Here is a 23,815-nt window from a genome sequence, read left to right on the forward strand (position 1 = left end):
AGCCCTGACCATTGCTGTGCAGCAGCTATAATTTATTCTGTTAAGTTTATGAACCAGAGTAAATAAGAACTGCTGAATGCTGCTTTCTTTCTCTCTGCAGTCAAACCCAAGACACCTTCAGAGTCTGGTTATATAGGTGAGTGAGAGTCTCAGCTGATGTAAATCATGTAAATCTGCTGCTGCTTCACTGTTTCCCTCCTGTGGGTTTTGTAGGATGGGGGAGCTGGAAATGGAAAACGAGGACAGTGATGGTCCACACCGTCACTACAGGAGAAACCTTTGGTGCTGCTGAAGCTCTGATGAAACAGGTGGAAACTCGTGGGCAGCTTCAGGTGAAGAAGACAAACTTACAGGAAGCTGCAGTGGTTGTTCTCTTCTGTCCAATCAGCTCTCGTGTTGGGTCAGACGTGGAGGCAGCCATGACTCAGGTGTCAGGTAACATATAAACCTGTTTTCAGCTTTGTCATATTCTGATAATTGTGTTAATATATATATATATAATTATATATATATATATAATTTGGATCTTAGACCGCATTCAGACTGCAGGCAAATCTGATTCCTATCCGATTTTTAGGGCTGACTGTCCACACTGTTTTTAGCAGGTGTCCAAAGCGCATTTGGCTCTGTTCAGACTGGGCCACATTATTGACCGATCTGACAGGTTGCTGTAGCAACGATGTTGGAGCGGAGGCTACGCCGTATGTGACAGGCGATGCCTCGTGGACGTGGCGGCTACTCTCGCTGCAGCACAGTGATCTGCCTGGTGCTGCAGCCGCACTACCCCGCTAGTTTCAACCTCAGCCCGCCTGGTGTGTGTGTATGTGCACAGAGAAAAATAGAAATACGGAAATGTACTCAAAAGGGTACAAACCCTTGTCGCTCCAGGTGTACCTTTTTTAGAGACAATTTTGTACCCATTGGTGCTGGTACATTTTTGTACCTTTTCAAAATGTACCAGTTTAAGTACAACTGTACAGTAATATTGTGGGTATTATACCCTTTAGATGCTAGGTGCACAATTGTACTTGTACAATATTTACTTGTACTTGTACATATACACCCTGGGTATATATGTAACCGGTGTGTGTGTGTTTGCTCTGCGACCTGCCCTGAGCGAGGACCGACCCCATGACCTCCTGCACCGGAGGCGACAATGCTAACCGCTTCACCAAGACCTTCTCCTTACTGGTACCTCGTGACTGGGGCAGATCTGCAGACCTCCATTACATATATTTACAAAATAATTACTAGAGATGGGGACTCGAGTCGACTCGAGTCGCTATTTTGATGCGACTTGACTTGACTTGACAAAAAATAAAAGACTTGCGACTTGACTCGGACTTGGAGGTTAAAGACTCGGGACTTGACTTGACTTGAGACACGATGACTTGAATGACTTGAATGACTTGAATGACTTGAATGACTTGAATGACCAGCCGCCACCGCTGAATTTTTCACCGGCACGGCACCAGCTCAGTCGGTGTTTTTTTTTTTTTTTTTCCCCCGGACTTTTTATGCATTTATTTTGAAAGGACCGCTGGAGAGAGAGAGGGAGGGGGGTTTGGTACGGAGGGGCCTCCACGGTCGCTGCAGCGGGTGTGCTGCATGGATCTATTATAATATAATACATCCATGGCGTGCTATGACACTTGCAGCTCAGTGTTTTATTTCGGGGATGTCATCCAGAGTTTCAGTGACGGTGAGCGGCCTGACGCTGCTTCATTAACGCCGCGTCGCCGCCGCTGTTCAGAGACGGGCCAGACTCACAGTAACCAATAGACATATGGTAACAGTCACCTGTTACCAGCGTTACCATAGCGAGGAGCTAACGTGTCCTTTTTTTATTTTATTTATTTATTTATTTTTTTAAATCTCCTCTCCTTCAGCCTCACGTTCTCACTGCTGCAGAATCTGCAGTGACTACACAGCTGTTAGCTGGTTGACTGTTTGCCTGTCAGTTAGCATCCAGGAATGTTTCAATGTTACACATTCTTTGACTTTTGAATATAAAATATCAAATTAATATCTAAAACTACTCTGTATGAGTGCAGGCTGAGAATGGTGTTGTCATGATAGAATATAGCTAATAGATTTTCTATTCTATTGATGTAGTAGGAGTTGACCTTTTGTGATCAGATCAGGTATGAAGAGGCTCATTAATGCATTATAAGACATGATAAGACATAAGACATAATAGATGTTCTATTCTATTCTATTCTAATATATTGTCTTCACTTTATTTAGATTAGATTCTGCGGGTGAAATTGCAATAATAAGGTGACTTGACTTGGACTTGATTTGACCTATGCAGGACTTGACTTGGACTTGACTTGACATAACCTGTGACTTGACTTGACTTGACTTGCCCAAAGTGAAATGACTTGGGACTTACTTGAGACTTGCACATGTGTGACTTGGTCCCATCTCTGATAATTACTAGTTTAATGTTTAATTATTATCCCTACTATCCTAATTAAGCTACTATTTTTTTCTAACACACTGTCTCTGATAATGTACCTTTAGGGGGTAAATACATGTACCTTAGGAGTACATATCAGAGGTGGAAGAAAGTCCCTATGTTGCAAGTCCAAGTAGAGTCTCAAGTCTTTTTTTGATTTGATCAAGCAAGTCTTAAGTCATCAAAATCGGGACTCGAGTCCAAGTCAAGTCTCAAGTCCTGAGTCCAAGTCCCCACCTCTGGTACATATATGTACCTTTTGCCATTCTGGAACATTTATGTGCCTTTTCTACCCCCAAAAGGTACACATAGGTACTCTAGCGTACAATAATTGGCCCTATAGGCTACAGTAGGACAGAACTGTACCTTTAAGTACAGAAATGTCCCCCTTCTGTGCCCCTATTTTTCTCTGTGTGTACGTGTACCAGAGACTGGTGTGCATGGGTGTGTGTGTGTGTGTGTGTGTGTAGCCACAGAAACTCCAGCACCCCAGAGCTGGGAGCGCGACGTCGCCATCACTCCTGTCGCCGACAACACGGTAGTTTGCATACTGTAAAAGAAAAGTAACAAGGAGGAAATTGATGTTTAACTGGAGCTCACGGGACCATACCGGACCTGTAACACAGTGACAGCGCCGTGGAGAGTGACGTCACGGACAGTCAGAACCGATCTGAGTGTTTGGAGCTGTTCAGACTGAGACGCATCTGTCCAAATGCGATCTGAAACTACCTCCTGGAGGTGGTTTCGATCCGTTTTGCAAAAATCGCATTTCATGTGATTTGGGACTGTTCAGACTTAAAAAGAGCCATCCAGTTCCATACCTGGATGGGCTAAAAATCGTATTTTGGCTGGCAGTCTGAACGCGGCCTTAGTCTGTACCAGTGAGTGAGTCCATCAAAGCAGCTCAGAGTACAGGACACAGAGACTGATCAATCATTCATTCATTTGTGTTTCCACTTCAGTTCTCTTCATCATAATTAATAATAATCAACAACAGTCTGACTCAGTAATGAAATAAAAAACCCTTTGAGGTCTGTAGTTGTCAGTTAATGTATAGAGCCTCCTGCTCTCCATGATCCTCCATCTCACACTTCTCTCTGTTCCTCTGGTCTCCACAGGTGATAAGAAAGTCATTCTGGTGATGCTGCATCACACCAGAGATGTCGACTACTCAACCTCAGGGAGAAACTGGTCTGAAACATATCGACAGGTCGTCATGGACGTTGATGTTCTCTTCCATGAGTCCACGCCTGGATTATTGAGATGTCAGAGAAACGAGGAGGCAGTCCGCAAAATAGAGGATTGTTTAGTCAGCAACAGTAGATAGTTTAATGCTAATTGATAATTTTTGCCCTGGTGATTGTTATCTGGAGCAGCCTGAAAGAACAACAATGATAAAATAAAGTGTATACAGTCAGATTTGATGTTTAACTAGATCACCATGTTGCAACATATTACACATGTGTAGTTCACAATTAAAATGTGTCTTTGAGAAACAAAACCTGAAATTAAAGTGATGAAACACAATTCCACATTGACTTAATAATGTCATCCTATTTTGCAACACATTGTGTCAATTATATTTCTATTAGCATTTATACTTTTTTATTTACTACTCATATCATTGTCTCTTTTAAATAAAAATGCCATAGTTTGGTTTGTAAATCTTAAAAATCATAGTATATTACAACCTTACAAAAACAGCCTAGAACCATCATATATGACCTTTATATCATTGGAACTAAAGTGATTAACAATGTGAAATATATGAATCTAGTAATGCTTCGTAGGCCTGTTATCCATCATTGTAAGAGGTCAGGCTGGATGAGTCATAAATGACATGTCATGAAAATAAACAATATCACCTTAAACTTTCAGTCAGGACAGAAGCATGAAGAGGAAATGGACACCAGTAACCACAGCAGAGACGACATGTAGTGCTGATAATCATGCTTTATTAAATCAATAATTGGAGAAAAACTCAAGGAGGCTGCAAAATAATCTACTCTAAATTCAATCAAACCAAAGTGCAGGGCAACACACACGACCACGCCTAGTTTTGTCCTCAGTGCAGGGCCGGCCCTAGGATGTTGGTGGCCCCCTAAACAAGATTTTTGTTTGTGGCCCTGCACTCTAAGCACAAACACCAAATCACTGGTTAAAACTGAATGCATACTTGCAGATGTAACAATACTCAAGTGTTTTATGTCTAAATATTAGAACCTCCGCTGTAAGCACACTGAGGCCAGTTTGTCCTAGAACACTGTAGAAAGAAATAATTTAGGCCAAATGCTGGAAATTTGAGGTCTGCTTTTTGAAAAATGTCAAATCTCTTGTGAAAACACTCCTTCAGTCATGAGAATGAACTGTTTTGGTGCTTGAAATAGGATATGAATACAGTAATAGATACGTGTAGAAAACAAGTCTAAAATGACATTTTGTCAGATTGTTTTTTGAGCACAAATGTTGTCATTCTGCCGTTCTGTTTTCACCAAATGTCTCAAATGTGAGATAAAAGAAGCTGAATATTGACTTCACATTACATATAAAGCTCATAGCTGCACGTGCAGACCTCAGGATGTTTAAATGACTTGATGAACCCCGGTACCTTTCTGATCATGTGGCGGCTGTGGCCCAAAACAACCGCATGCCAGCGGCCGGCCCTGCTTCAGTGACAGCAGCAGCAGCAGCAGCAGCAGTGGTTGGTTTGGGCTGAGGTGCATCTGTGCTGCCCAGCTTGACTGACAGGTGAACTAAGAACTAACACTCAAACACGCTGCAGACCTCCAAGAGACAGCTCCGCCTCTGCAAACAAGCACAGGACGGACTCCCGTTTCACGTGATTGGCCAGGTTGATGGTACGACTGAGGAGCCCGAGCAAGCGGTCGTTTGCCAGAAGCAGAGCACAAAACAAGAAGAAACATTTGAGCTCAGGGAGTGCAGGCCGCTCGCACTGTGAGCATGTCATCAAAATGGCGGTATGACATAATCAGTCGGAGCGCGAGGTCCAGTCGTCCTGCTTACATGAGGGTATATGCAAACAGCACTCAGGATCTCACGCTCTTGTTAGATTGTAACAGCACTGCTCTCACTCTCCGGCAGTGCATTCATAGTTTTGTCTCTGAGTTAACATCAACAGGGAGCCTCTCCACCTGCTGAGGCAATCTTAAGACTTCAACTTATCGTTGAGGCACATTGTTTAGTTTCTCTGTTTGACAGGGTATTCGTTCCAGGTGAAACTTTCTCCTGTTAAACTACATTTAGTTTCATTTTGTTTCAGTTAATATTATTGTCATAAATAACAATGCATACATTTCCCATAACCGTTAAATTCGGCTATATACATTATGTACATGTCACAGAAAAACGGATCAAAAATCCTAAGTCATAATTGTCCAATATGGCACATTTTATAACAAGTCATGTTACATTGGTTTATTTTGAGCCTCTGTGAAGTTTCTTATATGTAGCATTTCATTTCAAAATAAAAACTATTCCGTTGCCCATTAGAATAGAAGTAAGTAACTCATTGCTAGTTTAACAGAGACACCTTCATTGTTTAATAGATTTTGTCTTACAAGTCTTACCAATAGCTCTAAATGAGGATCCCTCCATGTGGGAGGCCATCTCAGTGAGGCTGCTGGAGCTCATGGCGTATGACTCAGATGCCATTGAAGACATACTGGACATGGACATGGTCTCAAACTTCATCTCAGCTGCCATGCTGCTGAAGGAGCTGGACTCCATCATGGATGACATCATTGCATGCTGGGAGGAGGAAGTGTCACTACCCGATTTGCGACGCTACCCGATCTGTGACAAAACTGGTCTGCGCATGCGCAGACCGGCCGCCATCTTGGACAGCTGCCTACGGCAACTCCACTTGGACAAACTTCATTTGGGCACTGCCCGATTTGCGTACATGCTTAAAGTTCTGTGAAATTAAAATACGGTACTGTGAAAATGATTAAAAAATAAAATAAAATAAAATAAAAACCGCGGAGGTCCGTCATAAGACAGCCGCGGCAGACTCGTTTATTCAGTGAGTGTTGTGGTAGTTGTGATTGTTTGTGGTTGTCATGGTGATGAGGCCGGCGAGAAAAGAGGACAGTAAACATTAAAAGTCCGCCTGTGTTCCTGTTTTCTGAGCATCAAGATCCAGACCACCACAACGAACCCTCAGTTTACATTACTAATAAAGTATTTAAAAAAATAAATAAAAAGATAAACCGTCTCTGGCGACGCACATAGGGCAGTGATCCTAAGTCAATTCAACTAAGTTTGTCCAAGTGGAGTTGCCGTACGTGGCTGTCACAGATCGGGTAGCGTCGCAGATCGGGTAGCGACAGGAAGAATGACCGTGATCATTTTTGGAGAAATTATGAGATTATAATGGGTGTGTATTGCACGGAATGTTCGTGTCAGAGTGGGTGACATCATCAGTTAGAGTGGGAGAAAGCCCAGAAAAACTCCAGATTTTTTCTCTTTCAACACTCGGCCCGGCCACAATTTACACTCTACACACATGATTTTTTCAGAAAATTGTAGACAAACTTGTTCTGTTTCTCATCATGTGCTCAAAATATCAGAGACATTTACAGAATTTGAATTATCAGCCTCTGAGTGCGGCCACGTCTGTCTCTGCTCCTCATTGAGTCCAATACAAATATTTTCTGAGAGAAGCAGAACGGCCTGATGTTTTAAAACTGCCAGCGTCGCCAAAATATTTACTGTAGAAACACCAAATCGTACCAAATTTTTCAGTAAGTCCTTAGAGCAACGTTGATCTGTGTTTTGTTCTGATAGGAGTTACCATTTTGTCATGCTAAGCCTAAATGTGAGACCGGTTTAGAGGCAGAAAATCGCTCTTTTTCTCCACGTTTCTGTCTGTCTCAGCCTGGGGGGCCCCTATCGCTGTGGTAACCACCTGGAGTTGCCGTGGTAACCTCTGTGATTCTCAGGCCAGAGCTCGTTAACTTCATAAACAATCCACCTGGCGCTCGTTTAAATGTTTATAAACACATAACTGACACAGGATGCAGCTCATAGTCACACACACACACACACACACACACACACACACACAGTCTGTCTGTCTGATCAGCTCTGTCTTGACCTTAAGATCGTGGGTTTTACACATTAGTGTTTATTAAATAAATGGCTGCACTCAAGAAGAAGCAGGACGGTGGATCAACTAGAGTGAGACTGACTCCAGATCAGACAGTGTGGTCATCATCACCTCCTGCTCTGCTCTCTGGGCTGAGGCAGCAGTTTGACTGAAGGGTTACAGTGCCACCTTGAGGCCACAGACACAAACAGCATGTTGTCTGTTCACTGGCACTGCTGGACTTGATGTGAGGGGATAAATTATGATTAATCACAACATTGACCATCTAAAGTACAGATTGATCTTCAGGTAAAACCGTCTTCCTCCTCCTCCTCTGCTCCAGTTGTCTGAAGGTCAAACACCAACATCACAGCAGTTTTAGAGATGAAGCCTGGAGCTCGGCTTAAAGAGACATGTTGCCCTCAGGCAGCAACAAACCACTTTTTGGCCTGTCACATCTCCACAATTCATCCCATTTAATGCTGTAATACTTTAAAAAAGAGAGGAGACCTTAGAGAACCAATAACAATGCTTTAATTTATCACATGACTTTCAAGAAGCCACTGAAACCCTTTTTTACAGACTTTTTCAAGGGAAACAGGTTTGCCACTTTGCTCCACTAAAACGGTCTGAAAACATACAGTAACTTCCTGGCCCTTTTTCATCTGGAAAAAAATATATTTACACTAATAGATTAGTAAAGTTTAATTTGTAATAGTTCCATGCAATTTATTTACTTATTAAATAATGGAAACTTGTTAAAATGCACCTGTTGCCCGAAAGCAACAACGTACCATTATAGAAAATTGCAATGTTGCCTTGAGGCGACAGTGGACCATTATGGAATCAATATTGCATTATGAGACTATGGTAGTGTGTGTTTAGGTGTAAATATAATGTTCAAAAACATATAATTCATCATAATTTAGTTTTTTATCCTTAATACATTTTATTGTGAATGCAGTAAAGTAAACATCAGGCTATTATGATGATGATGAGGAAGATGAGAGTGAGAATGTGGATGAGGATGAGGCCAGTGAAGGTGAAAGTCTATAGAGACTGGTGTTTCTAATACAGTAGATGATGAACCGTAATGGTACAATGTTGCCTACAAGCAACAAACCCCAAAAACTTCCAAAAATAAATAATTTTTAAAAATTTCTTTAGATTATGTTTATTTAGTCTATTTTGAGACTCCAACACTCCAAACATTTTTTTCCCCACTGGCATCATAATGCAGCGTACCATAGAGGGTTAAAGAGCTGATTTCATCTGTTCTACGGACTTATGGTTTTATTGATCTATTTGTAATAGAGTGGAAGCACCCTTCACTGTTCACTGATTCGCTGTTTGAGTCTTACCTACATGTAAACTACATGAGCAGACACTGGACTTGATAGGAAACTTTTCTCCAGTGAGAGGATGACAGAAGTAGAAGATTTACAGGTGTTGTTGCATTGTGCGCAATTCCCACATCTATAGTTTCCATTTGGGAGCGGGTTTGTTGTAGTTGGTTATGCTTTTTTTTTTTAAACAAAATTTGCATGAACCAAACAATCTTTTAGGTTTTGTCCTTTTATCGACGAACAAGGGCGGGTCTTTAAAAATGGAGCTCATACAGTGTCTGGATGGGGCTTAAGTTAAAGTGCTATGTGCGCTGTGGTTCGACATGGAGAAAAACTAAACCAATGGAATAAAGCCAACAGTACATAAATAAACTAGAGTGCTACATTGCAAATAAAAAATAATTATATGATCAAGAGTGAAATAATAAAATAATAAAACAATAAAACTTTACAAAAAAAAGGTAGGTAAATCCAGTCAAATTAATAAAAAAAAAAACGTTTTTGTTGTAGTTAACCCACAGCTATGTGGTGTAGCTACAGTGGTGTAATTTATTGGTTTATTTATATGTGATATCTGATTTATATCTGATATTAACTGAAACAACCATATTCTAACATATTTATTGTGTTTTAAACTATGTTCTTAAAACAAATCTGGTATTTCTTGTGTCAGTGTGTAGTTGTGAGTCTCGCCGCGGCCGCCTGGTGTCGCTGTGACGCGTCACCGTCACGAGTTCTCGCGATGTTTGCGGTTATAACTTCCGGGGTGAGAGGTCGCGGGTCGCAGTTTGAATCTTTTGGAGGTCTCCGTGTTGTTGTTTCGTTGTGAAGGGACTCGAACCTGCTGGCCGGTCGGTCCTGGACGTGTCCGGACGTGTGCAGCGGCCCCACCGAGACCGGAGCTCCGCGGCGACTTCCGGTAAAAACAACCGCTGCTGTCTGTTTCCTGCGTTAGCTTCATGCTAACAGGCTAGCCGCTCGGTGGTTACCATGTTTACAGTTACACCGACCGTTACCGTTACGTTACTGCTGGTTAAACACGTTACTGTCCGTATCTATCTATCTATCTATCTATCTATCTATTGAATTCAAGTTTTTATTGAACTTTCCAAGGCTTGGTACATGGCAAAACTAGTTATGTTTCTCCATACAAGAACAGGTATAACTTAGTCATTATTAAGAGTTAAAGGTTACAGACACATTTTTGTCTCTCAAAGGGCAGAAATTGCAAAAGATAGTGAGTACAAAATCATATCAACTATCACATCTGTACACACACGCACATCATAATGACTTGTTTCTGTTGTATACAGTATTACCAGATCCCCCTGGGGGAAGTACAACAAAACAAGAAAACCAGAGACCTGTACCCTACATCTGTCTATCTATCTATCTATCTATCTATCTATCTATCTATCTATCTATCTATCTATCTATCTATCTATCTATCTCCAAATGTAAAGATGTTAAAGCAGAAGTAAGCGATCCGGTGGTTTTGGCTAATGCTGCGTTCCAGGCAGGCTTTTGAAACCGTAAATTACAGCTTCAAGTCACAACTTACGACTTTGTAGCGTTCCAGGCAACCCACTCGTGTTTCTCCGACCTGTTTTACCTGTGAAAGTCACTATAACGACCACCTGTAACTTCTGACCCGTGAACTCGTACCAGATCGAACTGGTACGACTTCACAGGTCGGAAAAACACGAGTTACGAGTTGCCTTGAACGCACCATAACGCCTTGTCAGCAGATGGAGTTAGCAGCCCCCGCCCTCGTCATGGATCTATTGGTCCTCGTCCCTACGTCACCACATTCAGGCGCATCCCTTGGCTGCACACACAGAGAGGACTGCCCCTTTATGCCGTTCTCTCTCTCCTCATTGGATAAAGGTTGTAGGATACAAGGAAAGTTTTCTCCTGGGCTCAGAGCAGAGCAGAGTGACTGACAGACCCGTGTTTCAGACCAAACACTCTATAGAAGTGATTGCTGTCGGAAGATACAACTATTTAAGACTTATATTAACACAAAAATATCACTTACTTCTGCTTTAACAGACAGAAAAATGCACCAATAGACATAAAAGGAAACTTAGTCCCATCAGCTGAACTAGTCTGGAGCTCCGTGTGGACTCGAAGCAGCAGAGACTGTGGCACAAACAAGATCAGGGAAGTTTCTTTTAAGATTCTACATTTAATTGATCCTGTTAATCCACAGAGTTAAAGGGATAGTTCAACATTTTCTGCAAATCGGCCCATTGCCATATAATCCCTATAGTCATAGCAGTAGGTTTGTTACCTTTAGCTATTTTTAGAACGGCGGAGCAGAGCCGTGAGCTGCTCAGAGCTACACTACGGAGGCTCATTATGGGATTTCTTGGTTTCCCTCATCATCAAACTCATCAAATACACAATCCAACAACTCCACAACGCTCTGGTGGACAAGTTGTGAGCTGCACATTCACCACGATATGAGATAATAACACAACGTTACCACACAGAGTTGTTTTAGAGGGAAATACAGAGACTGATGATTAAAAACTGTCCCTGAAGGCAACGTGCATCAGCGGTTTTGCATGAATTTCCCTCTAGACAAGACACCAAGTTTTCATTAGCTAATTCAAAATAGAAATCTGCTATTCCATGCAAACACTGCACAGTATGAATGACAGAGAAGCTGTAAAAACTAGTCTGAACTATTACAATCTACTACAAACCTTCTGTATTTTTCCCATTTGTAAGCTAAGATATCACAAATTGACTATTATTCCGATATCTGGCTGTTTGTGGATTAGCTGGGGTTAGGAGAGCCTTGTCTTGCGTGTGTGTGTGTGTGTGTGTATGTATGTAAGTCCTGTTGTGTTTCAATGTATTTGTTTTTCTTTTTATTTCTTTACCTGACATTGTATCATTGTATCTTTTTGTGGAAGGACCCCCTCGAAAATGAGATGATTCATCTCAAGGGGCTATCCTGAATAAATAAATTCAAATAAATTCAAAATTCAAATATGTGTTTATATGTTTATAATTGTATAGTTGTATGAATGTTTTACACTGGGTTTAAACTCAGGTGTTTTATGTTTAAAGTTCAATAAAAGTGTAAAATCAAAACTTTTTTTTTTTTTTTTTTAAAGGGTTATTGTAAATATCTGATGAGCCGTCGCCATGGAGCCGGAGCTGCTGATTGGCTGGCAGCAGGAGAAGGCGGAGCTAAAGCAGGAAGTGAGCCGTCTGCAGGAGGAGCTGGCGGAGAGCCGCGCGGAGAGGGAGGAGCTGGAGTCGAGGAGCAGAGCTCTGAACCACAGGGTGAGGAGGAGGAGGAGGAGGAGAGGAGGAGGAGAGAGGAGGAGGAGGGAAGAGGAGAGGAGAGGAGGAGGGGAGAGGAGAGGGAGGAGGAGGAGGAGGAGGAGGAGGAGGAGGAGTAGAGGAGAGGAGGAGGAGGAGGAGGAGGAGGAGGAGGGAGGGGGAGAGGAGGGGGAGGTGGAGGAGAGAGGAGGAGGAGGGAGGAGGGAGGGGGAGGAGGAGAGAGGAGGAGAGGAGGGGGAGGTGGAGGAGAGAGGAGGAGGAGGGAGGGGGAGGAGGAGAGAGGAGGAGGAGGAGGAGGAGGAGGAGGAGAGAGGAGGAGGAGGAGAGGAGGGGGAGGTGGAGGAGAGAGGAGGAGGAGGGAGGAGGAGGAGAGAGGAGGAGGAGGAAGGAGGAGGAGGAGGAGGAGGAGGAGAGGAGGGGGAGGTGGAGGAGAGAGGAGGAGGAGGGAGGAGGAGGAGAGAGGAGGAGGAGGAGGAGAGGAGGGGGAGGTGGAGGAGAGAGGAGGAGGAGGGAGGGGGAGGAGGAGGAGGAGGAGGAGGAGAGAGGAGGAGGAGGAGGAGAGGAGGGGGAGGTGGAGGAGAGAGGAGGAGGAGGGAGGAGGGAGGGGGAGGAGGAGGAGAGAGGAGGAGGAGGAGGAGGAGGGAAGAGGAGGAGGAGGAGGAGAGGAGGAGAGGAGGGAGGAGGAGGAGAGGAGAGGAGGAGGAGGAGGAGAGGAGGGGGAGGTGGAGGAGAGAGGAGGAGGAGGGAGGAGGGAGGGGGAGGAGGAGAGAGGAGGAGGAGGAGGAGGAGGAAGAGGAGGAGGAGGAGGAGAGGAGGAGGAGGAGGAGGAGGAGGAGAGAGAGGAGGAGGAGGAGGAAGAGGAGGAGGAGTAGAGGAGGAGGAGGAGGAGGGAAGAGGAGAGGAGGAGGAGGAGGAGGAGGAGGAGGAGGGAGGGGGGGTGGTGGAGGAGGAGGAGGAGGAGGAGGTGGAGGAGGAGGGAAGAGGAGAGGAGGAGGAGGAGGAGGAGGAGAGGAGGAGGAGGAGGAGGAGGGGGAGAGAGGAGGAAGAAGAGGAGGAGGAGGAGAGGAGGAGGAGGAGGAGGAAGAAGAGGAGGAGGAGGAAGAGGAGGAGGAGGAGGAGGAGGAGAGAAGAGAGGAGGAGGGAAGAAACAACAAAGAGCACAAAAAACAGTACACTCCGTCTTTTAACTCTTTCGCGACCATTGACGAGTTAACTCGTCAAAACCGTTTTTTTACAGATTATGATAATAGACACTCTGAGGTCCCTGTGTGTGAATATGGTTCCTCTGATATGTAAAACTGTTTGAAACTAAAATCAAAACATAATGTTTTTTATAAACTGTGTGATCTTGGTTTTGTTTGAGTAATCGTTCTCCTTGAACGCTGCTCTGGGGACAGCGTGCAGCGCTGTGCAGCTGTCGGCTACAGTGTTGCCACTTTCTCGCTGAATCTGGCGACTTTCCAAACCCTCTTGCCTCAGCGGGCGCTGTGCAGCGGAGCGGGCGCTGAGCAGCGGGGGCTGAGCAGCGGGGGCTGTGACCGGCCGCCCCCGCCCCAGAGCACTCAGCGCCGGCCAGTCACACAGCAGTGTCACGGAGCTGCGGCCAGAGACCCACACCGCTGCACCGCTGCTCTCCAGGCTGCCACACCCCCCAGATTTACCTACAGATATATTTATTTAGCCGTAGAAATGATTTGGGAGACGCCACACTGCAGAGTACCGGTAAAATGAGCAGATTGCCACTTGACACAAAAGTGTGTTTTTCTCTGAAACTAGAGCGGGAGCTCCGTTTTTGGAGAAACCCAGCTCTCTTCTTCTACTTCGTACTCACGAACGAAACGGCGGAAAAACTCGCCGTTTTTTCGTGGAGCACGTTGGAAAGTCACTCTTCAACCACGTGAAGACGGTTTGTTTCTAGCAGGGATGCAAACAGCGCGCCGAAAAGCGAAACTCGCTTTTTTCATGACCAATTAGGTGACTTGTGTGAATCGTTCAGATCCGAAGAGTTTTTGTTTTTGGGAGGGAGGGGGGTCTCAGCGTCTCAGCTGGGGTCAGTAAAATGTTTTTCTAACAGGCTGACAGTGACAATCAGGTGAAACTGAGGCGAACTCATTCATGGTCTCTGATTATACTGATGACAGCCGACCTCAAATGTTAACGCGCGACATGCGCGCTCATTAAAGCGGCGCGTATCCGCGTGCAGTCGGTGCGACGGCGACGCCGTTTTTCCCCCCGTGCACCGTGCATGTCCGCGGCGCACAGCTCCGCGGACATGCACGGTTCCCTACGTTGCTGTGTCAGTCAGGTGTTTCCACGGAGCTCTGCCCCGTTTCAGAGGTGAAGGAAGCCCTGAGTGGAAAGACGTCGCCTCCGCCATGTAGAATGTGTTCAATTAAAGTGAAACTAACACATTATATAGGCCTATATGTCCATTACACACTGAATGAAACATCCCATGTCTTTATTTATTCAGTTTATTTTAATAGTAATAATTATGACTAACCCCCCCCCCCCAGACAATTCCTCTCTTTTTTGGTCCTGACCCGTTTGCATCCCTGTTCTAGGTGACGTACAGAGTTCGCTTCCACGTGAGATAAAAGGTAAACAAATAGCCAAAAACATGTGGTCCTGAGCAGATGTGCTGAGGAATTAGTGTGGTCGCGAAAGAGTTAAACACAGACTCCATCTGGTTGGGCTGTTAAAATACATTTAAAAAAACAAATGTACAGTACATTAGTGGAATTGTGAATATTCCCCGTGTGTTTCAAATTCAAACTTCAAATTTCAAAATTCAAACTTCAAATTTCATTAAATTCAGTTTGGGGAAAAGTAGGTGGGGAAAAGTTTTTCAGTCGTAGAATATTCAAAAGTTAACATTATTTACATACTCTCTCTCTCTCTCTCTCTCTCTGTCTCTCTCTCTCTCTCTCTCTCTCTCTGTCTCTCTCTCTGTCTCTCTCTCTAGCTGGTCCAGTCGGTGTGTCCGTCTCTCTCCGTGTCCCTGCGGGCGGAGGAGGAGCAGAGGGAGTGGAGGAGGAGGCTGAGGGAGGGGAGGGAGAGGGAGGCGCGGCAGGCGCTGCTCATCCACCGGCTGCAGAGCAAGGTACTAGTAATACTACTGTAATACTGCTGTAATACTACTGTAATACTGTAATACTGCTGCTCCACAGGCTGCAGAGGGAGGGAGGGAGGAGCATGTGTCTGCAGACCCGGAGACCTGCACATTCAGACCCCTTGGTTTTTTGCTACAGTGTCTTGTTGCTAATGGAAACAGATAATGTATATGAAATATGGACAACATGGACGGCAGTAGGAACGTGAAGATCGAACGTGAATCACATCAGGGCTCCAGACTAACTTTTTTGACTAGGAGTACAGTGGCCCCTAACTTAAAGCAGATAACAGCGGCACGGCCGTTTCGGCTAATGCTGTGTTCAAGGCAGGCTTTTGAAACCGTAAGTTACAGCTTCAAGTCACAACTACGACTTGGTAGCGTTCCAGGTAACCCGTAGCTCGTGTTTTTACCGTCCTGTTGTCTGTGAAAGTTCCCTATAACGGCCACTCGTAACTTCCGACCCGTGAACTCGTACCAGATCGACTACTGGTTTTATGACTTCACAGGAAGGAAAAACACAAAAGTTACGAGTTTCCTTGAACGCACAATTGAGTTTAGCAGCCCCCGCCCTTGTCAGGCATCAATTGGTCCTCGTGCTACGGTCGACACATTCACGCGCATCCCCTTGCTGCACACACAGCCCTTCATGCCGTTCTCTCCCTCATATGGATAACACTTGTATCCCACAAGGAAAATTTTCTCCTCGGGTTTACACGCAGAGCAGAGTGACGGAGAGACTCGTGTTTAGGCTGAAATACTTCATGTAAGTGATTGCTGACGGAAAATAGGACTATTTAGGACTTATATTAACAAAAACATTCCACTGATATCTGCTTTAAAATTTTAGGAGCGCAAGCCGAAAATTTAGGGGCGCACACCGAAATCGACTTGCAAAGTAAATTTGCACATTTCCTCTAATTTTCATTTCAATTGTAATTACTGATAAATTACTCGCATAAAAAATTGCAGCAACTATAATGTTTTAAATTCACAATTTATCTGTGCAACAGTTAAAATATTGAAAAATATAAAGTTTAATTTTATGCTGCACTGAACCAATAACAGAACAAGTAGAAACACCATTGTGGTAAAACTCATCCTAGAACAGACCCCCCCCCCCCAACCTCCTTGGGGGATAAGGTCCAGGCCCCTTGTTAGGCCTCCTTGTCTGTGTAGACCTCTGACTGAGCCACATGTTGCACGGCATCAAACTCGTTAGACACCCCCCCCCCCCACCCCCCCCCCCCCTCCCCCCCCCCCCCCCACCCCCCCCCCCCCCCCCCCCCCGCCCCCCCCCCCCCCCCCCCCCCCCCACCCCCCCCCCCCCCCCCCCCCCCCCCCTCCCCCCCCCCCCCCCCCCCCCAACCTCCTCCGCACGGCCAAAAAAAAAAAAGATCTATCGATCAACAAATCGATCAATCATATTCCGAGCCTTGTCTGTTGCAGGCGCGTTTCCTGCAGCGCGAGTCAACCTGCCTTCGTTGCCTTGTGAGACGAATTTGATGTACGCTGCTGCAGAGCTCGCGAGCATCTTTATGGGATGTTTAAGGTTTGTTAGCGAGCCGTTCGAAAAAAAAAAAAAAAAATGCAGGTGACACAGCTCACCGCACACACGCAGGTCACCGGTACTGTGTGTTCTCCTGTTTTCACACAACGGTAGCTCTCTGCTTTTTTTTTGTGTGGAAAGACGTCCTCCCTCCGAGATTGTTGAGAAGGAGCAACACACATTTCTTTTCACACATTTTAGCCAATGCACTGTGGTCATTAAAAAAAAAAAAAGAAATCGGCAAATTTACTGGTCGCAACTATAGCGCGTAAGTGTAGATGAAAAATTTACTCGCACTGTACTCAAATTTTAGTCGCAAAATAGCCGAACCATGATAGCTCCACAGTCTGGAAGCCCCCTGCACATTGTTGTTTAATGTCATAAAAGTTTTTGTCTAAAATGTATCTGACAGTGTAACGACCGTTTGACCATAACACGTTTACTACGATAGTCTCATATGCACGTCGTCAAATACAGTAATTTATTACACGGCTCTATTGAATGCTGCTCTCTGATTGGTCCAGCGCTACGTTCTGCGGTCTGTTATTTCTGTATAACGGACCGTCGTCATGTATAACAGACCGTTGCTAGGGACGCTGCTCTGATCAGCAGCACAGAAAAGAGAAACTGCAGGATATTTACCTTGTGTTTCATTTTTACCGTCATTAAACAGCGTCGGACTAACAGTGATGTTAGAGATAAATGACTTGTAACCTGTTTACAAGTAGAGTGGAGGCTCCTTCCACATCGCTGCTGGAAACCAAACCTGCTGATCAGAGCCTCTGACCCGGTGTCACAGCTCTCCTCCTCTCCTCTCGTCTCGCTGGCACCGCGACTCCGCGACACAAACGCACCCCGTAAACAGTACGTTAAAGTTAATCTCTTGTTTATGACAGATACGACTACACACAATACACACATTTTAACACGTGTATCGTAATCCATCGATCCACTGATTGATTATCAAAGGCTTCAAATGCACGAACGGGAGGAGGCTCGGCAACAAAACGAGCGGAATGTGACCGTCTTGCAGATTCGCTAAATGCAATTTTAAATCGATGCAAGTCGTATGTTTGATCAACATTATGTTTCAAATTAATTATTTCACTCGTAAGCCGTGTAATAAGCGGGATAATGTACAGTTGGTCGGTTATTATGGAGAAATAAACCCCTTCATGTTGAATGTCCATACAACCTGTCGGGGTTTATTTCTCCATAACAACCGACCAACTATACATTATCCCTTACATAATATATAATATTGATCTTTTTGGAAGCTGGCTTGGCCGGCACATTTTGCTTAAGGTTAAGAAACCAAGATACTTTTAATACTGTGTGCTTAAATTAAACAGAAATATAATTATAGGCTGTGTGTGTGTGTGTGGGCCAACGTGTTCATAAAATATAAAATGTCATACTGTTGTGGAAACGTTGTTCCACACTGTCAGATACATTTTAGACAAAAACTTTAATGACATTTAAACGCACAACTTTTATTCACGTTCCTACTGCCATCCATATTGTCCATATTCCATATCTGTCATATCTGTATCCATTAGCAACAAAACCAATAGTAACCCCATGTAATAGAACATTTAAAAGCATTTTATTTCATTATAGGCTGTTAAATAAAGTTTAAAAGTGTTCCAAGCTTCACAAACAGTTAGATCTTGGTGTTTTATTTGGATTTTGCCCTGTCAGAAAACCATAGTGCAGGTCCAGACTGTGCAGTTGTAATGTTACAGTCGACCACTAGGAGGCGTTAACGTGCAGGTCTCCAGTCTGCAGCCGTGAGGCCATAGAGTACTCTAGTACTACTACTGTAGTACTACTGACAGAGAGGGGAGTACTGTGTATTCTGTGTTTTTACTGTTTGTTGACCTGTCCATGCAGTAGTGGTTGGAGGTACCAGAGATGCGATGGTCAACATGTGGAGCTGCAAGCCCTGCAGGACGTACTTCTCAACAGCTGCATGAACAGGTGTGGGTCAGGACATCACTTCTAGTGGTTCTAAGACTGTTAGTACTGTGTTTGTTATTAACTGTTGTGCTGTTGGTTTTAAAATTTTTATACTATTATATCTCTCCAGGGCCGTGGTCTAATGCTCATTCTACCACGTCTATGGGGGCGTTGTTCCCAATTTTGAGTGGGTTGGGGATTGATATCTTAGACCACAGGACTGGAGTGATTATGTGGTGCTTGGGTTATTAAAACGGTTCCACAATATGGTCTATTTGTATTGTTGGGTTTGACAGACATTGGTTTGGATGGTAGGGGCGTAAAGATGTTTGTGTGTTGTTTTCTCCCAGTGATTTTATGAGCTGTTACAATGAACTGTCCAGTACGTGAGCTCCATTGTGAAGCTATGTGCACATGCGCTGGACACAGAGTACCAATTGTTAAACTCACCCCGATGGGAGGTCTTTAGTTTCGACCTTATATAACATTGTCAGTTTACACTACTTTTACTAACATTTTTTAACATCCTATAAAACATCTATAACTGTCTGTTGCTACGGACTGCCAACAGTCTGTTGTCATGGATACATGACAACAAATTCCATTCATACCAGTCAATTCGTATGCATGAAGGCGGAGTGTTTGCCTAGTACGCTCGTGTTATAAGGCATTTAGAATTGTAGCCGTGGTAAATGCTCATGGGGGGATTGTGTGGATTTTTTGGGGGAGATGTGGTTCCCGGGTTGTTTTTTTTTTTCATCGGTTAACAACATTTCAGATTCGCCAGATGGCACCTTTTAATTTTTATAATTATGTGGAGTACTGTGTTTATAAATACTGTAGTAATTGTGGTATACAACAGTATGGGGATGGGCATATTCGAATAATGTTCTAATCGAGTAAAATTATAATAATAAACTTTTTAATGAATAATTATAAAATACGCGTTATCCTTAATCTTGTCGTAAGCTCCGGGGTTAACACGAATAAACTCTAATAAAAAGAAAAAAATGAGGTCATGTCTGACTGAACAGGGTGCAGCCCGAGGACCATATATAGGATCTCTCGTCAGTATGTACAGTCACTTCACTGACACACAGCGTAGGTCAGATTAAATATCAGGTGGATAATTAAGAGTAGATTTGGAGGGTAAGATGCACTTACGGGGACATGATGTGAATCTTTAGGCCGACGTGCTGGCCTCGGTTGGGTTGGTAGTGTGGGTGATAGGGGTTAAACTGTTTTTTTTTCTTCTTTTTTTTTAAATCATTAGCGATATAGCGTGTGCTGATGTTATTAGGTCCACTATCTTGTTGGGGTACCTTCGTATTTCAAGACTACTATGCGGATAGGAACTGTCTTTTCAGTCATTCTGAGGGAGAGTCTGCACTGTAATACCCTTTGCTAAGCGTGTTAGGGAGTGTAACCACTCCAGTAGGCATTATGAGGAGCCAATCAGCGTCGCCCGCTGTGATTGTCTACTGCACGTTGGGCATTTCCAGGGGCACGACTGTCGGTTGCGATAGCCACCAGTCACTACCCTCAACCTTGCTGATTGGCTGAAGGGGGTTGTCCTGTTTAGGACTTCGATCCCACAATGTTTTTTTTACCGTCGGGTGCTTAATTCTGCTTCCGCCCAGACTGCGCCCTCGACCAAGACACTTAGAGTGGGAAGTGAGGCAAGACTATCACGTGAATGTTATTGTTTTGATTAGTGCATTTCCTCTTGGTGAGGCTGGGTTTACGAGGCTAAACATGTTGGTGCCTTTCGGTTCCTCTCTTATGACATGCATCGTATCTCGGGGGGGAAGGTTTTTTTTATAACTGGGTTGGTTTCAGAATGTTTGGGTTTCGGATTGCTGCAGATTTTTTCTAACCATACTGTATGGAGGTCAACATGTCAGTCTACGAGGGGGGATACCTCACTCAGTGTATTGTGTAAAAGGTTGGATAATGTCCGAGGTCTTTCGCGATCACCTTTTACTCTTTTTCACTGCCTGTAAAATCTACGTTGCTGCGTGATCCTGTAAAAGGTTGTAACATGTCAATAATGCCGTTCCACGGCATGTTGATGTTTGTAGTTTGATCCGTCTCTAGGTCTGTTGATCTAAACGTGTCGTTTTTTTTTCCTAGGTTGATATTACCCGGGTTTATATTTTATTTTTTTATGGTAATATTTTCATTAATCGTGTAATGCAGATTATCCTACTCGGGGTTTCTCGGTTGGGTGAGGAGTTGTTTAGGTTTAAGTATTTGTTAATTCCGTGCTCATCCCCTACTACTGAAGTTCGGGTACGGTACCATGGATTTAATAGTCCCGTAGTTTACTGTGCTAGTACTACGTGTTGTACCTGTTGTTAGTACGGAATAGGTGCCCAGATGTTCCAGTTTTATTCTGTTGATGTGTGTTTTGTGTTGTTGTGTGTTTTGTGCAGCGGAATGTTGTATTGATTAATTAGAAGTGTAGCGATGGGCTGGATCAGATGTGTAAATGAATCACAGCGACTCTCTGGAGAGCGCCCTCATCAGGCTGGAGGAGGAACAGCACAGGTGAGTCTGAAGCTGTGACTCTAATTGACCCATGGCTAAGCCACGCCCCCAAACGCGATGAGCCAATCACAGTGCTCATAGCTAGCCCATACACTGGGACATTCTCTGCTTCCACGTCCATTGAAATGCATTGCAGTTGCGTCAGATTTTTTATTGGTTTTTTTTTTATAATGTTTTTTTCTTGAAATTTTAAGTTTAAAAATGGTCAAAAAACGGTGTTTTTTTTTCATGGGGTACATGCAACTCTGTCAACTAGGTATCCTGAAGAGGCTGGGGGCCACGGGTGCGGGGGAGTTTTTTTACCTTTTCCCAAGCCACATCTCAACCAAGAGAAGTGTCTGCACTGGATAAAGTTATGCAGTAGACCACTAACACCAACCATTAACCTGGATATAAACTTATACAAGGATGTTCTTCATCTGTTCTAAGTTTAAGTCAACAACAGTGTTTGTGGCAGCATAGTTGTCAGTAGATGATTTGGTTAGTTGTTTGCCTGCATCACAAACTAATGTAATAAGTCCTGCTAGATTTTTGCTAACTTTTAAAATGTAAAACTCATTGGACAGGCTAACAGAAAATTAGCCAGTCCGTTTTCCATTTGGACGTGGATCGCCCAAATGCAGAGTATTTGTACCCAGTGTATGGTGCTAGCTATGCGCCTCTGTTGATTGGCTCATCAGCACGTTTGGGGGAGTGGCCATTAGCCTAGTGGTCAACTTTTGTCTTTAAACTTTTGTGTGTGTGTGTGTCCAGGTCAGTGGGTCTGGTGGAGACCAACGCTCTCCTGCGGGAGCAGCTCGGCCAATCGGAGCAGAGCAACGAGGCGCTGAGGGAGGACCTGCAGAAGCTGACGTCTGATTGGACGAGAGCGGTGGAGGAGGCGGAGCAGAGAGAGTCTGATTGGCTGAGAGAGAAGGAGGTGAGAAGTGTGTGTGTGTGTGTTTAATGTGTGTGTGTGTGTGTGTGTGTGTGTGTGTGTGTGTAATGTGTGTGTGTAATGTGTGTGTGTGTGTGTGTGTGTGTGTGTTTAATGTGTGTAATGTGTGTGTGTATTGTGTGTGTGTGTGTGTAGAGTCAGTGTGGCCATGTGGGGCAGCAGGCGACGTTTGGTGTTGTCACGGTAGTGGAGGTGCTGTCGTTTTTTCACGCTTTGAGTGAGCGAGTGTCACACCCGTGGAGGACGGCGGCAGGGACAGCGTGAGTGATAGTGTTTGTGGCTATCTCCGCCCACCTGTGGTGCATTTAAAGGGATAGTTCCACATTTTGTCAAATCAGCCCATTGCCATAATCCCTATAGTCACAGCAGTAGGTTCATAACAAACCCTACTGCTCGTGGTCTATTAGGGATATATGGGCAATTGTGTCCTGATTTTGACCAAGAATGTGGAAGGAAATATCCTTTTAACTAACTAACACACCAAAAAAACAACCCAAAAAACACCCACCACACCCAAACCACACCCAACCACCACAACCACACAAACACAACAAACACAAAACACCAAACAACAACAACACAACAAAACCACACACCCCCACACACCAACCACACACCAACCACCCAAAACCCACACACCCAACACAAAAACCCAAAAACACACCAAACCACCAACCACAACCAACACAACACCAACAACACAACCCCAAACACCAACACAACCCACCAACAAAAACCACCAAACACCAAACAACCCCCACCAAACAAACACCACCCGCAACAACACACAACACCACAAAAACCACAACAAACCCACCAAACCACACCACAACAACAACCACAACAACAAACAAACCCCCACCCACCAACCCCAAAACAAACACCCACCACAACACCCAACACAACCACCCCCAAACCCAAAACCAACACACACACAACCACCCACCCCCCACACAAACAACCCAACAAAACACAAACAAACCACCCCAACACACCACACAACCCACAAAACCACAAACAAAACAACTCACCCACACAAAAAACCACCACAACAACACCCAACCCCACCCCCCCCCACAAACACAACACACCACAACCACCAACCACCCCCAACACCACACCTACCCACACCCAACACAAAAACAACCACCACCAACACAACCACACACAACCCACAACAACCACCACCCCACCACCCCAACCACACACCCCACAACCACCCCCACACACCCACACCCCCCCCACACACCCACAAACCCACCACCCCACAACCCCACACCCACAAAGCACACCACCCACCCCCACACCACAACCACCAACCCACACCACCCCCCCACCCCCCAACCACCAACACCACACACCCACCACCAACACCACACACCCCCAAACCACACAACACACAACCCCCCCCCCACACACCACCCCACCCCCACCCACAACCCCCCACCACCCCCCCCCCACCACCCACCCCCCACCCCCCACCCCCCCCCCCCC

At 44.7% G+C, this 23,815-nt stretch overlaps 1 protein-coding gene and 1 long non-coding RNA gene across 2 annotated transcripts in view; one reads left to right on the forward strand and one right to left on the reverse strand.

Moving 5' to 3' along the window:
* Nucleotides 1-4,396: 4,396 nt before the first annotated feature.
* On the reverse strand, nucleotides 4,397-5,875 carry LOC146965700 (uncharacterized). Its single transcript, XR_015034627.1, has 2 exons — nucleotides 5,138-5,875; nucleotides 4,397-4,543 (listed from the first exon to the last, which is right to left on the reverse strand). It is a non-coding gene; the product is annotated as an uncharacterized LOC146965700 (long non-coding RNA).
* A 3,791-nt stretch (nucleotides 5,876-9,666) lies between these two features.
* Nucleotides 9,667-23,815, forward strand: part of LOC146965701 (uncharacterized) — a 59,504-nt gene continuing 45,355 nt past the window's right edge. The window contains exons 1-7 of the mRNA XM_085765095.1: nucleotides 9,667-9,833; nucleotides 12,043-12,214; nucleotides 15,180-15,317; nucleotides 21,122-21,126; nucleotides 21,337-21,384; nucleotides 22,138-22,303; nucleotides 22,457-22,581. Of these exons, the coding sequence (XP_085621221.1) occupies nucleotides 12,074-12,214; nucleotides 15,180-15,317; nucleotides 21,122-21,126; nucleotides 21,337-21,384; nucleotides 22,138-22,303; nucleotides 22,457-22,581 (623 nt within the window). The 5' untranslated portion in view covers nucleotides 9,667-9,833; nucleotides 12,043-12,073. The remainder of the gene's footprint in view (nucleotides 9,834-12,042; nucleotides 12,215-15,179; nucleotides 15,318-21,121; nucleotides 21,127-21,336; nucleotides 21,385-22,137; nucleotides 22,304-22,456; nucleotides 22,582-23,815) is intronic.

The sequence above is a fragment of the Trachurus japonicus genome, chromosome 21 (assembly GCF_045865225.1).
Source record: "Trachurus japonicus isolate A0001 chromosome 21, Traja_1.0".
Classification (NCBI taxonomy): domain Eukaryota; kingdom Metazoa; phylum Chordata; class Actinopteri; order Carangiformes; family Carangidae; genus Trachurus; species Trachurus japonicus.